The sequence below is a fragment of the Acomys russatus genome, chromosome 25, assembly GCF_903995435.1.
Source record: "Acomys russatus chromosome 25, mAcoRus1.1, whole genome shotgun sequence".
NCBI lineage: Eukaryota > Metazoa > Chordata > Mammalia > Rodentia > Muridae > Acomys > Acomys russatus.
Window position 1 is genome coordinate 28,128,131 of NC_067161.1, and position 16,338 is coordinate 28,144,468.

At 48.1% G+C, this 16,338-nt stretch overlaps 1 protein-coding gene across 2 annotated transcripts in view; it reads right to left on the reverse strand.

Moving 5' to 3' along the window:
- The window catches only part of Cyfip2 (cytoplasmic FMR1 interacting protein 2), a 102,869-nt gene that overhangs the window by 47,392 nt on the left and 39,139 nt on the right, over positions 1 to 16,338 (reverse strand). For both annotated transcript variants that reach the window (XM_051167220.1, XM_051167219.1), the window contains 7 exons: positions 16,021 to 16,177; positions 15,477 to 15,573; positions 13,914 to 13,990; positions 10,330 to 10,438; positions 8,544 to 8,663; positions 3,944 to 4,143; positions 1,105 to 1,192 (listed from right to left, as the gene is read on the reverse strand). In XM_051167220.1, coding sequence (XP_051023177.1) covers positions 1,105 to 1,192; positions 3,944 to 4,143; positions 8,544 to 8,663; positions 10,330 to 10,438; positions 13,914 to 13,990; positions 15,477 to 15,573; positions 16,021 to 16,177 — 848 coding nt within the window. The remainder of the gene's footprint in view (positions 1 to 1,104; positions 1,193 to 3,943; positions 4,144 to 8,543; positions 8,664 to 10,329; positions 10,439 to 13,913; positions 13,991 to 15,476; positions 15,574 to 16,020; positions 16,178 to 16,338) is intronic.

A 16,338-nucleotide genomic window follows, 5' to 3' on the forward strand; every position in this document is an offset into this window, starting at 1 on the left:
ACTTGCCCCGTAGACCAGACTGTCCTTGAGCTCACAGCAGTCCTGGTAACTCTGCCTCTCCAGGGCTAGGACAGGTGAGCGCTACCACACCTGCATTACAAGCTTCTCTTAGTCTGAGAAAATTACCCTCAGCAGTTTGGCTCCTCTAGAGAAGACACCCGTCCTCTTAACATCCTCCTCACACTAGTAGGTGCCCCATGAAGCTAAGGATCTCTTGACCTCACACCATCGTCTCTGTCTAAGCTTATCTCTGCTTACTTTGAAAAAAAGGTGGCTCTTTTTGTTCTGTCAGCAAGAAAAATCACTGCTCTTTTTTTTTTTTTTTTTTTTTTTTTGGTGGGAGACATGTTTTACCCTTATGGTAGCTTTCTTCTGAGCCTTCCATATGAGCTGCTATCACAAGGAATAAGTCTGTACATATTGTGACATTGGCAGGACTTGGTGACAACTATTCCTCACCACAAATATGGAAATGAAAGTATGTGCAGGTGTACCTTCTCTCTCTGATGTACGCTGAGTGTGTACACTCTAACCCATGTCTGGCCTACAAAGGGTACATGCTAGATGTCACCGAATGAATGAATGGGCAGAAGGGCTGAAGACTTACAATGGACCCTGTGGGGACAATGAACTAGAAGGAGGATGTGTACAAGTGAGCAAAAGCCACAGGAGGCAGAGGTGACCTTCCTCTCAGCGATAGCTCCAGACATCTACAATGGCCCTCAAGCTCTGACTGCAAATCCCTTATATTGACCGAGCCCAGAATGCCAGAATCACTAGACACTGTTAGGATGAATCAACTGAGAAATGGGAGAAACTGAGATGCTCCAAGGAGCTTCCCCCACATATCCATTTACCCACCAAGCTCAGCATAGTACCCTCGCCTCACCTCCCACCCAGCTCCCCCAACCCCGAGTTTTGTACCCCATTCCTGCTGGCTGTGAACCAATAAAGATGAATGTATTTGCATGGTTCCTGCCTTGCTCTCAATGCACCTCTTGAACAACAGACCCTCTGGCTTTGCTGATTCTGGGAACACCTTTCTGTTTGTTTGTTTGTTTGTTTCTCACTCTGTCAGCCATGAGATGGGACAGGATTATTTACCTTGGATCCATACAGGTAATAAGGCTGGACGTTGGCGGGCTTATCTCGTTGTGGCTCCTGGGTGAAAGGGATGGCAGTTCGGACAAAACTAGAAGAAAAGAGAGATGGAGAAGCCGTTAACTGAGGCTGTCACTCGGACAGAGACAGCAGAAGGCCTCCCACTGACACAGCAGCCTGTCCTAGACGGCTGCTTGGTGAGGAGCCGTGCCCTCCTGATACCCTCCCTCTGGTTACTGTGTGCTTTCCCATTTTCCCTCAAAAACGAGGGAAACTTGGAGCCCACGAGGCACAAAAGTCAGGGTGTGCTGGGTCTGAATATGGCTCCAATTGTCACCTCCAGTTTCGCTCAGGAGCTGAGTTAGTGAACTCTTCCTATAAAGGGGGGGGGGGGGGCGAGATCTGCAAGCCAGATGTCCCTGCTGTAAGCACTGGGCTCTTCCCTGACCATGAAAACATCATAGACTGCAGCATCCTGGTGAACATGGCTGAGTTCCCGTAGAACTGTGAACGTTAACTCATCTTCACGTCATCGCTATTCCTCTTTGGATTTCCCCATAACCATCCACTAATGATGGTAGCTCTGGGCTGGGGAGGCAGCTCAGACATTAAGCACCTGCCATGTAAGAATGAGGGCCACAGTTGGGATCCCCAGATCCCACGTAAAAATGCTTAGTGGGTGTTGCTGCTCCTCTATTATTCTAGCCTCAGAAATGTGGAAAGTGGACTCTGAGAATCCCCAGAGAAACCTGGCTCAGCAAGCTAGCTGAACAGGTAAGCTCTGGGATTGATTGAGAGACCTAGCTGAACAGTCAAGCTCTGGGGTTGATTGAGAGACCTAGCTGAACAGGCAAGGCCTGGAGTTGATTAGGAGACCTAGCTGAACAGGCAAGCTCTGAGGTTGATTGAGAGAGCCTGCCTCATTATTGAGGCAGTGGAAGAGTGACTGAGGATGATTCCTGTCATCAACCTGGGGCTTCAACATGGGTGTGCTCATGCACATGCTTTAACACCCACATACTTGTGTGCCCACACATATTCAAACATACATACAGGAGTACAACAACATACACACACAATGAAGAGGGAACAAAGCATCCCCTCCCCCAAAAGATGGCACCATTCCTAGTACATGAGCTGCTCAGAGCCAGTCTCAGTTCATATACTGCCGTCGTGGCTGGTGACAAGATAGGGTATATAGTTTGTGGACAGGCTATAGTCTGTAGCCCTGACTCAAATGCGCTATAAGGTCAAATCTTGAGAAAGCAGGGCATTTAAAGATTCAGGTACACCTGGGGGTAGAGTCTTCCCGATTCCTTCCATTCATCCAGTGTGGATTCAGTCCATAGCTCCCAGGCTCCAGGGCCTCAAGGACTTCACCTACACATATTTTCCACCTGTCCTTGTGTTCTTGCTTAAGTTGTGAATAAAGGCAGTAAGGCCCTGTGTGAGGAAAGGGTTAGGTCTTATCTCTGCTTCAGTGCCCGCTCCAGAGCTGTGCGCTCTCTCTAGGAGGCAAGTTCCACTCTGCAAAGAGGCCTGCTGTGTACACACATGCCCAGCTACGTGCATGTCCTTATGCATGCACCACGTGACCAGAATATTGTCATTCATCGAAGCCTTCTGGGGCTAATGAACACACGGTGGTCCTGTCATGGCCCATGGGGTCTGTTCCTACTTTATCCTTCACAGCTGCTGTGGGGGGTCCCAGCGTGTGTTATAACCAGCAGGGAAACGGTCCAGGTGACGTGAGAATGAAGCTCAACCTTAGTTAGCTGGCGCTGGGTCAAAACCTCTGGAGTCTGATACCAAGTAGCTTATTTTTTACACATTTAAACAGATTAAGACTTTGGAGAAAAGTTTCCTTGTGACAATTATCCTAACAAGACTTTAGGCCTGGCTACACAAAAACTCCTTCACAAAGTACATCTCTTTAGCAAAGCACCTGTGACCTTTCCTATGAGAAAGGTTCTATTGACTGAGGAGCGATGCTCAGGGTAAGGGCCTAGGGAGCAACGGCTTATGATTAGCATAACAGCAAGCTCTTTTGCAAAGTACGTGGGGCCTTGTTCACGAGGATGGGTTCTACCGATTGAGGAAAAATGCTCAGGATTCTGGGGGGATTTGGTGAGGGCTGGCTTTACAGAACAGCAAAAATTACCCGGTAGTAACGCACCAATTCTCACCCTTCTGGGTGGAAAACAGGTGTCGACGTCTTTTTTTTTTAATTAATTTATTCAGATTACATCTAAATTTTTATGCCCTTGCTCGTCTCCTCCTGTTCCTCCCTCCCTCCCTCTTTCATCCTATTCCCATCCCCTAGGTCTATGACTGAAGGGGACCTCCTCCCCCACCATATGGTCACAGCCCAGGTGTCAACTTCTTATATTGAGAAAGAATGCCTGTGTGGTGAGCAGTTGTGGGTTTTCTAGCGCTTATCTGTGAGCGCATGCCCTCTGCAGGCTGCCTTTCCTCCTTCCACTTCCAACTCCCCTAGTGTTACTTTCACCCCCGGCTTCTGAGTTATGTACAAATTCTGCCCATGACAGACTTCTGCTGTTCACTTTACTAATTCCTGCCGACTGCTTCACTTTCTCGGAGGAGAAAGCCTTCTGTGAGGTTTGCCTCATTCCCAGACTGGGTCAAGTTGGGTTAGAAGGCTCCAAGCATCTGGATGGCATATGTGGTTGTTCACTTCCAGCCCAGAGCCTACACCCAGGGGCATCTCCACAAAAACACTTGTCACGGCAACAGACAGAGCTGCTAGGCCCAGTTTGGAAGCAAGTGACCACAGCCTCTTTTCCTGCCCTGCCCGGTGCCCCGTGCACAGGGATTCCCTTACCGGTTTGTGGATCCGTTGTAGCAATAGTTGGGCAGGAAGTCAAAGTTCAGCTCCCAGAAGACATGCAGGGTGATGCGGCCATAGGGGGCAGACACGTTATGATTGGCTTCTCGGAACATGGCGTCAAAGCTGTCTAGTGTCATGTGCTTACAGAGGAGTCGGTGTGTGAGCCGGTTAATCTCCAGCAGCCACTCTAGCTCCTGAGAGAGAGAGAAAAACCAAGGCTGCTAAAGGGTTGAAGGTAACATACACAGACACACATAGACACACACACATACATACATACAGAAAGACACACACACACACACACACACACGCACACACACACGCACACACACACGCACACACACACACACACTGAATACTCCTTGCATTGAGAGGAGACCCCTCTCAGACAACATCTGACCTTCTATATAAGATCTGGGATCCCCTGCAGTGGCACAGGACAGTGCTCCCTTCTTCTGATACTCTTGGGACAAGAGAGGGCACAAAGGCTACATGCAACCAGGAGGGAGACCGCTGACCATGTGCAAAGCCCGTTTGCAGCCCTTTGGGTAGAAAGCATGTTTGCACGCATTCTTGTTTCTTCATTGGTGAGGAAAAGGCCTGTCCTTTAGTGTCAGTGTCATAAGTAATACTGTGACTCACTAGAGGTTATTTCTCCGTCCTGGAGAAAGCGCTAAATAAATAGGAGATACCACCTGCTTAGGGTTAATTATTCAGTTGAAATAGGACATTTTCAGGTTTTGGCAAAATGTTGTATGATTTAAATAAATTAGTACATTCTATATGTATGTACATATATTATATATAAATATCACACACATATACATACATAGCATAAATAGCACATACGTTATGTATATATGCTGTTTAAATGCTCATCAAAGCCTTATAAGGTCTGTATTGCTGCAGTCCTTACACGTGTGAACACCGAGGCTTTGTGAAGTTGAGGGGCTTGGCTTTAGGTCCAGGAACTGGGCTCTCAGGTAACATTCTTAGCCAGGATCAAATTATCATTGGACTTTTTAAAGGAGGTGTGTGTGTATGTGTGTGTGTGCGTGTGTGTGTGTGTGTGTGTGTGTGTGTACGTGTGTATAGAATGCCTCCTCTTTTGGATTGCAGGTCCCGAGGCACCTGAGGCACCTATAGTCTGTACCCAGCCTCAGTGACCGGGAGCCTGTGTATGCCCAAGGCTCTGATTGTTTGGAGTCCCACCTTCAGGCAGAGGGTTAGCTCAGAGTTCAGGATGCTGTGTTTGTTGAGAAACAAAAGAGGCAGTGAAACCCTTCTGGTTGGATTTCATTTCTTGTGGCTCAGCAACTTGTCAGTCATTATTATCCAAAACCATCACAGTCCAAATAGGAAGAAAGAAAAAAAAAAAAAAAAGCTCAAGTTCCGGGGGAGTGTGAGGCCACTGTGGCCACGCTTTGGTGAGGCCAGCTTCACAGAGTGGTACCACTCTTCCTGTTACAGAGGGGAGAACTAACAGGATAAGAAGGCCAATAACATGCCCAAGGTCACACAGGTCACAGACAAGTGTTTGGGATGGCGTTTCTGGGTCTTTGGGTTCCAAATAGTGTGTCCTTGATCTCTTTAATACAGCTGCCTGGAAAGACTAGAAAGAGGTTGATGGTCCTTTGAAAGGGAATATGATATAAAGTCGGTCTTTATATTGTAAAACCATATTGGGATGGCAGGGGCCAGCTTCCCTAAGGAGCTCAGTGAGTCACGGGCCACACAAAGACTTGGCTCTCTTCTCCTAAGCGCCCCCCCCCCCCCCGCTGCAAGCCTGACAAGTTCACTTTGGTCGGGGGGGGGGGGGGGTCAAGGCCTCAGCCCACACTTCCAACATCGCAGCTGTGCAGCTTCCAACTGTGCACGGCTGTAAACGGCCATAAACACGCAGGCCATAACTCATGGCAGCGGGGCCAGGCAGGCCATGTATGGGAGACTAGCTGGAGTGGAAAAGGGTGTCTTAGAGGATGGGTCATCTGTGACAGGGTGGGCAACCCCATCACATAGGGCTAGGCCTGGAGCTTTGACACTTTAGCCGACTGTTGCCATGCTACAGTGGGCCAGGAGTGGCAGACCCTACAATTCCAAAAGAATGCTAGAGCTTGGACTTCAACCATGGAGCGGCAGTCCGAAGAACACTCCGGCTCTGTACCAGGAAGTAACTTAATGGGCATAACTAGACTCAGCTCTCTGCTGCTGTCTCTTCTGCAGCAGCTCTGTTCCCCGTTGGCGGAGGGTGGGTGATACAGCGAACAGATAGTAACGGCAACTGCAAATGAGTTAATTTGTAAGATCACTGAGCCCTGAGCACACAGCGGGTACCCTGTTTTGGGGATAAGATAATGAGACTTGGGCAAGAGGAGACAGCACTCAACTCCGCTGGTGTGGGAATGGCAACACAAAAGCAAAATGGGAAAAGAAAACAGCCAGATGGGCAGGTTTAAAGAACCAGCGTGCAGAGAATGAGACTGAGAGGAGGAGGGGCTAGCCGCATGAGAGGGACCACAACTCTGAGGGTCAGGGAGATTCCAGCAGGCATCTGAGAATTAAACAGGTCCAGTGGGCCTGTGGGGAGGTGACTACAAGCTGAGGAGAGGTGGACCTCTCTACAAGAATCTGCCGTCCGCCCTGTGAGCGCTGCCACCTGGGAAGGCTAGCTGGACTCTTCCTCGGATGCTTCCAAATGCTACAATGTTGCCTTGAGATTTCAAATACACCAGTAGGCAAACATGGCCCGCAGCCTGGCAGTCTGTGAGACTCCCTGCTCAGCACACTTATACAGCGAGGTGACTGACTCCCACATTTTACAACAGGTTTGAAGGCAGAGGGGAAAGACACATTCCTCCGTTGGTTCGTTTCTGCTGTTGCCAGGTGGCAGAGGTTGCTCAGCCAAGGCTTACAGGAAACCGTGCCTACCCGGAGGGAGAAAGCCTCCCTAAGGGGGTCCTTCGGAGGCTTCCCAGGAAGAAGATGTTCTGGGAGGGGATCGCTATCTCATCTGATTAAACAAGGGCTTTCACTGCCTGTTTACATTTTGTTCTAGCCAAGAGAACATTCAGTGTCTTCCAGGGAGTGGGCAGAGGCCATAGATGCCTGCTTCCCCACCCCCACCCCCCAGACATGCTCATTAGTGGAAAAGAGGAACACACCGATAAACAAAAGAGAAGAAAGTCAAACTCTTGCCTCTGGAGAGATAGCACACACAAAACAAAACTGTACTGCCCAAGACAGGCAGCCGAGTGCTTTCAGGAATGTGAGCTATCTACGGTTTCTTCAGGTGAGTGGTTGGGATATGTCCCACTAACAGATGCTGTAGCTATCACCCACCACCCACTAGAGAACGCTGCAGCTCCACTGTCCTTTTCCTCTCTTTTTCTTAAAAAAAAAAAAAAAAAAAAAAAAAAAGCTATTATTTGGCTGGAACCCCTGCTTGCCCTTACACAAGCTGAGAAACCCCCTCTGTTCTTTTTCCCTCCATCTGGCCTGCAAGGAGAAAACTCCTGCGTTTCAGGCAACCCACCCAAGAGGAGCAGCCTTAGAGCACAGTTTTTAACCATATACGGGCACAATCCCAGCTCTTAGCTGACAGGTCATCACTCCTCCTCGCCTAAGCTCCACAAAACCCCCTTGCTTTAGCCAGGATGTGCGACTTCACTGACCTCTACCTGAGAGATCATTAACTGCCTGTGAGAGCTGCCTTCTAATACACCTGCTTTATTCTACTTTTAATCTGGTCTAATCTGGCCTATGTCTGTATCACTGAGGGAGAGGGGGAAAAGCCTATTAGTGCATATTAACTACAAAGACCCATTCCAAATTCTTTCTGAGTGAGTTCCTACTGTTGTTTCGTAATGACTCTCAGAAGTGGCCTCCAATATCTTGTTTCCTATAGAGGTGAGGAAACAGGCTTGGTGAAGATGTGTAACTTGCCCATGAGCACAGAGCTAGTCACTGTCAGGACGGGACTTGGATAGTAAGTATGTCTGATTCTGGTCTTCTAGTTCAATGTCCTTTACGCCACCTCTTGGAGAGAAAAGTGACTGGGAAAATTCCAGCTGCTGCTTTCTAGCAGGGGACAGGTTTGCTCCTGACTGTGCAACAGAACTTGCTGAAAACTCTACAGGGCATGGTGAAGAGTGAAAACACAGGGTGGTGGTCAAAGCCATTCAGTATTTCAAGATGGAGACACAGCAGTACAAACAAGCCATCAAACAGACCTTCCAGACCCTTGACAGCGACACGCCCTTCAAGTGACCTTGGGCTACATTCTCTAGCTCCTGGGGACTCTGCCTGCTCTCGCGCCACTCTGTAGATCTAAGGACACACAGCCAACGCTGATTGATAGTCCCCTCTGATCTCAAGGAGTTTCTCCCCCGCTCCCTTCACCTGGCTGCCGGCCATAAGGAGGATGAGTAAAATCATTCCCGTCCCATCCAAGTCTTTTTCCCACCCCGTGACCACTCTGGTCAGGTGTGAAAAAATTCCCCTGCTTCTCTTGAACTGGCCCGGAAGAGCGTACAGCTATTTCCAAGCCCCTGAGGCATCTAAGAGTAGAAAGCCTACAGGCCCCCCTGGATCTTACCACAATGGAAGTCAGGTCTTCGCTCTCAAAGCGGCTGATTGCCTGGTCCAAGGATTTGTACATGGCAGCAGAAATCCGCTGCGTGATGAGTCTGTTCAAGTCAATTGATCTACCCAGCAGCTGAATGGCAGAGGGAGGTGGAGGGAGAACGTTACTTAATAGGTACACAGATATCTGACAGGGAAATACAATGCACGGAGAGGGGACTACTAAAATTATAAAGCGCATCACTGCGGCAAGAGATAATGTAGACTGTAGATAGCACCACAGAATCTCTTGACCATGGCAATTCTAGTTAATTCTTATCCATGTGAATATTATACGTGTATATGGCATATGTGTAATGGGTATGCTTGCGGGAGAGAGAGAAAAAAATGGACTCAACACAGTGAAACACTTGTCCCTATGAGTCTTGCTAGCCTGGAGGCAGTTGTATCTTGTTTTATTCTGACTTCCCTGAAGGCTCTACATAAGTGGTCCTCAACCTGTGGGTCACAACCCCTTTGGGGGGGGGGTCACATATCAAATAAAATTCTGCATATCAGATGTTTACATTATGATTCATAACAATAGCAAAATTACAGTTATAATGTAGCAACACAATAATTTCATGGTTCCTCAGCATGAGGACCCTTATGAAAGGGGTCACAGTCAGGCTGTGCGGGGGAGGCTCTGGGCAACCTCTGACCTCTGGTAAATGCTTCTGTTGACACCCTAGATTCAGCCCTGAGTGAGGTTCACTCTCTGTCTTCCTGTGCTCAGTTCACAGTCTCCAGGGAGCACTAGCCGCCTTAGCAATGGCCTACTTTATGCCTTCACGGGAGGGATTTTAAAGGCAAGCATATGAAGGGCTGATTAAAGGGCGGAAAAATACAGCTTAAGATAATTTCCGCTGGGATCCATATGGGTGTTATTGCAGATGCTATGAAGACAACAATAACCATTTATTGAGTACCTGCTGTGTGCACTGTGCTTTGCTAGGTGCTAAGTGATCACTCTTAAGTATTACTTATCTTAGGATACATTTCCTACTAACCAATTAAGGTCCCATAAGGGGATCCTGTGGCTAATTCTGGCTGCAACTAATGATGCTCATCTACTGAGTCTTGTTTTTTCTCTCTTGTGACTAGACACTGGCAATGGATGCCCACAGAGTTCAATGTGGATTCTTTCTTGCTCATGTCAGCATCTCCTTGGCCTCAGCTCTGCTCCTTCACAGAGGCCAAGGACCACACAACAACCACACAGATATCACTGCACGTGGGCTGTTCTGCTACCAGTCTAGCTACTGGCAGGGAGAGTTTAGCATCTGTGGTGGTACCGGTCCTCCACTCCACCTTAGATTATCATTTTAAAAGAGAGAGATGTGTTCTTGTCCCCAGCAGTATTTTTCCTACATCTGGGGTCAAATGTTATGAGAAACCACTGGATAAAAATGAACCAGTTTGTACCCTGGGTTTAGCTCAATGTGCTTCAAGTAAGGGGGTTGCACCCTTCTCATTCATTTCCGGGGTGGGTCTACCTGTCTCTGTGTGACAGTGAGTGCTGAGGAAGAAAAGGGGACTGCTCAGGATGGTAGGCCACAGTAGGCAGGGCTTCTCAGAGGCCAGCTGGAGAGGAGCCAGGAAGTCTAAAACTTGCACCAAAGGATGCTCACTACTGTTTGTAACAGATTCTGAGGCTCTTAGGTCTGGGTGCAGACACTTCAGGCAGATAGGAAAACTCACACCACCTCCACACAGCCTGTTCCTCCCATTCCTCCCCATCACGGCTTCCTCCCACGTACCTGGACATGTCTCTGTTTTAGCAGCGTCTCATAGCGGTTGGATGGTGGGTAAGGAATGATCACTCCATAATTCTTACATTCAGCTCGAAAACGTTTATCCAACAGGACACTGGAAGAGAGCAACGTGAAACAGGTGCACTGGACGTGGTGGCAAATGGCTCCTCCACAGCCAAGCCACATCTATGCCAGGCCACACGGTCCACCCAGAACACACAGTCTTAGACGTTTCCAATAGAACTGTGGCTGCTCTGGACACAGTTCCTCAGTTTCCTTTCAGGTCACAGAAGCTCAATATGTGATATGGAATTTTCTAAGTTAAAGGTGGGCAATCCAGGGCAGAGACTCTGTTCTTCACTTATGACAAAAGCAATTGAGTGCATTCGTAGTATATCCCAATGAAGATTCTAGGTGCCAGGGACATCTAGGTCCCCTCTGCCCTCACAGTACTGACTTTACAATAAAGAGAGACTGATAAACATGTGAGCAATTGGGCTGGAGAGATGGCTCAGCAGATAAGAGCACTGGCTGCTCTTTCAGAGGTCCTGAGTTCAATTCCCAGCAACCACATGGTGGCTCACAACCATCGATAATGAGATCTGGTGCCCTTTTCTGGCCTGCAGGTATACATGCAGGCAGAACACTATATACATAATAAATAAATCTTAAAAAAATGTGAGCAAGCAAGAGAATGAAATGGTTTACAAGAGGAAACATGTGCATAGTCTTCATTGTTCACTAGGCAACACATACACACGCATAAGCATACACCTGGAGACTCAGATACACATACCACCTGCACAGACACAAACACATGGATACACACATGCCTGCATATGCGTACACATACAGTTATTTTTAATGTTGCAACAGTTTTATAAGCCATGTGTACTATTTTTATCTTCCATATTGAGGCAAAGGTTGTAGAATATCCCTAGTACTTGACAACAAGAAAGTAGGGTCATCTGGAGTTAGGAGTTATGGAAAGTCTTTGTATTTATTTACGTATTAATTTATCTAGGACAGAGGCTGAAAGATAATGCTAAGGCCAAGGTAAGGTTATCCCCCCCATACAATAAAATTTGGTTTGTTTGAGAAAAGGAAAGGCAGTCAGGGTGGGTAAAGGGAATGAGAGCTTGCGAACCAGGGTCATCATCTTAGTCTACGGGCCAGATCTTGTGAGACCACAGAACCCCTGTAGAGAGGCAGGATGTATAGATGAATTGGAAGTCATTTAAAGGTTTTCAGTGGGAAAGAGACATATTTAAACTGGCATGGTCCTGAATAGCCAGACTGAGATCCATTGCCAGATACATATTAGACTTAGGAGCTCTAGGAGGACACAGAGCTATGTCCTTAATATTATTTGCACTGATTCCATGTTGAAATGTTAGTGGCTTTGGTTTGTTGAAGTAAACAAAACATTTTATTAAATGTCTGCTGTTTCTTTTCCTCATTAAAATATGGCTGCTCTAAAACACTGAGGAGGGTGTACATGGCTCCCACTTGTGGTAGCATTCTATTTCAGATGGATGGCCTTGGCCTGTGTTACTCTTTCCTTCTCTGAACTTCCCAGCTTCTCTCAACTTCCAGCCTTCCGAAAGCACTATCTTGTAGGGAAAGTTGCTGAGGGCCATTTTTCAAATGGGGTTAGGTATATGTGTGTATGGACATTGAGACAGGATTTCTCTTTGTAACAGCCCTGGCTGTCCTAGACTCGCTTTGTAGACCAGGCTGGCTTCGAACTCACAGTGATCCTCCTGCCTCTGCTTCTGCTGGGATTAAAGGTGTGTGTCACCATGCCCAGCCTGGGATATGTGTTTTTAAAGATGAATTTTTATACCCTTTCCGTGTGTGTGTGTGTGTGTGTGTGTGTGTGTGTGTGTGTGTGTGTATGTGTAGGGCAGAACAGGGCAACAGATCCCCTGGAGTTACAGGTGGTTGTAAGCTATCTCACATGGCTACTAGGAATTGAAGTCAGGGCCTCTGGAAGACCATGAAGAGCTCTTAACCCCTGAGCCATCTCTCTAGTGCCAAAGATGAGATTTTTTTTTTTTTTTGGTTTGGTTGGTTTTTTTTGGTTTTTCGAGACAGGGTTTCTCTGTGTAGCCTTGGCCATCCTGGACTCACTTTGTAGACCAGGCTGGCCTCGAACTCACAGCGATCCGCCTGCCTCTGCCTCCCGAGTGCTGGGATTAAAGGCGTGCGCCACCACGCCCGGCCAAAGATGAGATTTTATAAGCTAAATATAGAAAGTCTCCATGATGTAATATGTCTGAGTTTGTTTACCAAGAGAGCATCAGCATATTTAGGACCAGAATTGTCTTCGAAATGCTGCGTCCCTTGTTGTTACTGCATCCTACCTGATCTACTCACACCTACTAAGCAACTACTTACAATGAATGCGCCTTTGTGCTTTCTATCTACTTAATATTTAGGACTCATTCTCTTTACCCAGAGCAGGTCCTGTGTTCATGGCATTTCCTGTACAGTGCTTGTCAAGTCTGTCAGAGCAAAATGAAGCCAATCCCTTCCATGGTGGGAGGGGAGGGGCGGGGCAACTGAGATGGGGAAATCACCCTTGGGATGGCTGATTGGTTCATCTCAACTTCCAGCAAGAACCATAATACATTTATACAAGTGGATTTGTCTTCATAATCGCAGCTTTCTTTCTTTCTTTCTTTCTTTCTTCCTTTCTTTTTTGTTTTTTAGGGATAGGGTTTCTCTGTCCCGGATTTGCCTTGTAGACCAGGTTGACCTCGAACTCACAGTGATCTGCCAGCCTCTACCTCCCAAATGCTGGGATTAAAGATGTGTGTCACCACACCCTGCTGATTGCAAGTTTCTAAAACCCAGGAATTCACTGAGGATGGGGACACCAGTGGTTAAATCAGTATCTTTCAGTAAGCACTGATAGGCCTATAAATCTGACACACCTCCAACCCAAACATCTCCACACACCCATCCTTACACACATTAAATACATTCTCCATGGATTTATAGAGAGTGACATTAGCATTTTGTGGCAGTGTATCCCTCTCCAGGACTTTCAAAGTTTAAGGTGCCAGGTCACACAACCCGCCCTCTAGTGGCCTCTGCCATGAAGTAACTGAAGCCTCTCACCAGCCCCATCCAGGCAAGCATTATTTTTGTACTTGTTCTCCCAAGGCTTTGACAAGAAGTTCCCTTTGCCTGCACATTCTGGACTGGTCCTCCACACTTTTCACTTAACTCCCTAGACTACGCTTCCTTAAGATGGCCTCGACTAGCTCAGGTCTGTCGACCACATATTCCCAGAGTCCCAAGTGCTTCCTTCACTTCCTTTACACACTTCCTTCAGTTCTTCTCACTCTTGTCCTTCTTGTGAACTGTAGACCTCATGAAGTATCTGCAGACTATCTACCTATTCCCCGTTACAATGTGTCTCAATGTCCAAGCCCGTGGGAATTGCTCCATTTTCCTCAGGTGCTGAAGAAGGAAGAACAGGGAATCTACAAGCCTCCCCTGTCGTCGTCCCCCCCCCCCCCCGCACCCTCCCCACAGGGGAGTTGAAGAAAGGACGCTCCTCACAACGGAGGCTCTCCTACCTGCCGGCCATGGCTTTGTAGTAGGCAAAGATCTGGTCCGCCAGTTTGTAGACAAACTGATCAAAGCATAGGTTCACCTGGTGAGGAGAAAGCAGTGTGGTCAGTGGTCAGTGGATCCTGTCTGCGTGAATCACAGAAACATAGGCAGTTAGGAGGGGCCCAGGGCAGGGCTGACTGACGTGCACTGTGGGGCAACGTAACAGCCTTGACAGAAAGGGTCAAACGAAGAAAGTGTCTGTGACTGTGACGGGTGCATGTCACAGTTCGGCCCTTTGCTCTTCAGGCTTCAGTTAGCTGGCAGAGGAGCCTAGGAACCAGCCCCTCCACAATGCTCCTTTTGGCCCTCTTATGTCATGACTACCTCTAGCAGCCTGCTACCCCAAAGACTTTGTCTCTTCATTGTATTTGCTTTCCCTGGCTCTGCAGAGTTAAATTTGAGAATGTCCTTAGCAATAGACAAGTGCCCTTCTTCAAGCTTTCCTTAAATCCCACGGTTTTCAGTGTACGAAGCCTTACACCAAAGGGTTTCACCACATTCATGGGCTACTACGAGGTTTGAGGGAAAGACAAGCTGACACCTGATGTCAAGCATCAGAGCCATATCTCCCATCAAGGAGCAGAGCGAAAAGTGGCAACGCGAAACTTTAAAGAGACCAGGCTCAGCTGCGGGGCGGTGGTGGCACATGCCTTTGATCCCAGCCCTTGGGAGGCAGACGCAGGTGGATCTCTGAGTTCGAGGCCAGCCTGGTTTACAGAGTGAGTTTCAGGACAGTCAAGGCTACACAGAGAGGCCTCATCTCGAAAAACAAACAAACAAACAAACAAACAAACAAACAAAAAGACCAGGCTCTGGCAACAGCAGGGCAGGGGACAGAGCTAAAGGTGGGGATGCATCTTTGATTCCTTCCTATTAAGTCCTCAGCTTTGTGAGATGAAGCCTTTACTTAAACGTTTCTGTACCTATTATTTGACACCCACTATATTACATAGAGCAAAACCCATAGCAGGAGCTGTGCTGGGTGCTGGCTTCACACCCATGGTGCTGGCTTCACACCCATGGTGCTGGCTTCACACCCATGGTGCTGGCTTCACACCCATGGTGAGGCCTCCTGCCTAGGCCTCTGAACTTCATGACCCTCAATGTGCCCTCTATGGAATCTACAGGGTCAAAGCAAGAGTGTTCATTTAGACCCCACACTTCCTTTCTAGAACCAACTCTGAATTCTTGTCCAGATATTTCCAGCCCCTCTAGAGGCCCTGATGGTCATTTCCAGAGCTCAAGACCTGCCTATGGAATAGTTAGAGGCACCACTTGCAAGCTGAGTTGTATATGCACATGGAGGTCCTTACAGCCCCTCATGGTAATATAGCACAGACTGGGGTCCAGGACAGAAAGGAGTGGGCCATTGCACACTGTTATGTTTGACAGCCTCAGCTGTCACAGGGAGTATGAATATTGTTTCCTGGAAAGAGTCACTGATCCCCCCCCCCTCCCCATTTTGTGTCAACTGCTGAATCTTGGACAATCTTGGGAGAGACGGCAGGAGGGAAGGAAGCACTTGCCTCGGCTTCGATCTCGTCGTACAGGAACTGCTTTTTGAACTTAGTGAGGGCATAGTAGGCGCTGTCGTTGTACAGGTCCAAGGGGTAGAGGACGTACCTGTGAAGGGGCACAGAGTCACGGGGGGCCTAGAAAAGGCGTGGCATGAGAGATGAGCCCGACGGCCTGGACCTGAAGGCAGCCTTCCGCCCTCCCACTGTGCTCCCAGCGCCTCCATTCAGGAAGGTCTTGCTTCCAATTTGCACACAGAGATCAGAATCCATGATATTATTGGGTCCCCTGGTCTAAAAACCTTATCCTAGGAGGATGCTTCTTGCTTCCTAGCTGATTTCTCTGGTATGGCTGTTATGAGATGGACAAAGAGAGGAAGGGCAGGTGGGGCTGGGGCCCTTTTAAGCCCTTTTAAGGGCTGGGGTGGAGTACAATGCCTCATTTATACTCAGTGTTTTGTTGTTTTTGTTTTTTTCTGTAAAGCAAAGAGCTCTGTGGCTCTGTCCTCCCCATCCACCCCAGGAGCTCCCTGGTTGGCCCAAAGCTGCCTCTTACTCCATCATGGAAGGTTCTTTGGTTTCCAGGATATGGTCTGTTAGAATCCAGGGCATAGACATCTCAATGGGGAACTGGATTCGCCGGCCCATGGTTAACTCCAGGAAGAATTCTCGGAACCAGAGCTGGGAGAGGTCACAGCACTGCTGAAGGGCTTCTGGAAGCACAGGGAGAGAGCTGCAGCTTAGCAGAAAGTGCTCACACACCTGAGCAGCTGCTATGTATTGGCTGTCACTGCCAGGAGCACGGTAGGTGTGTCACACATGGCCCTTCCCTGTCTTGTGCCCAAAGCCAGCTTGGTAGCATTTATGATGAATG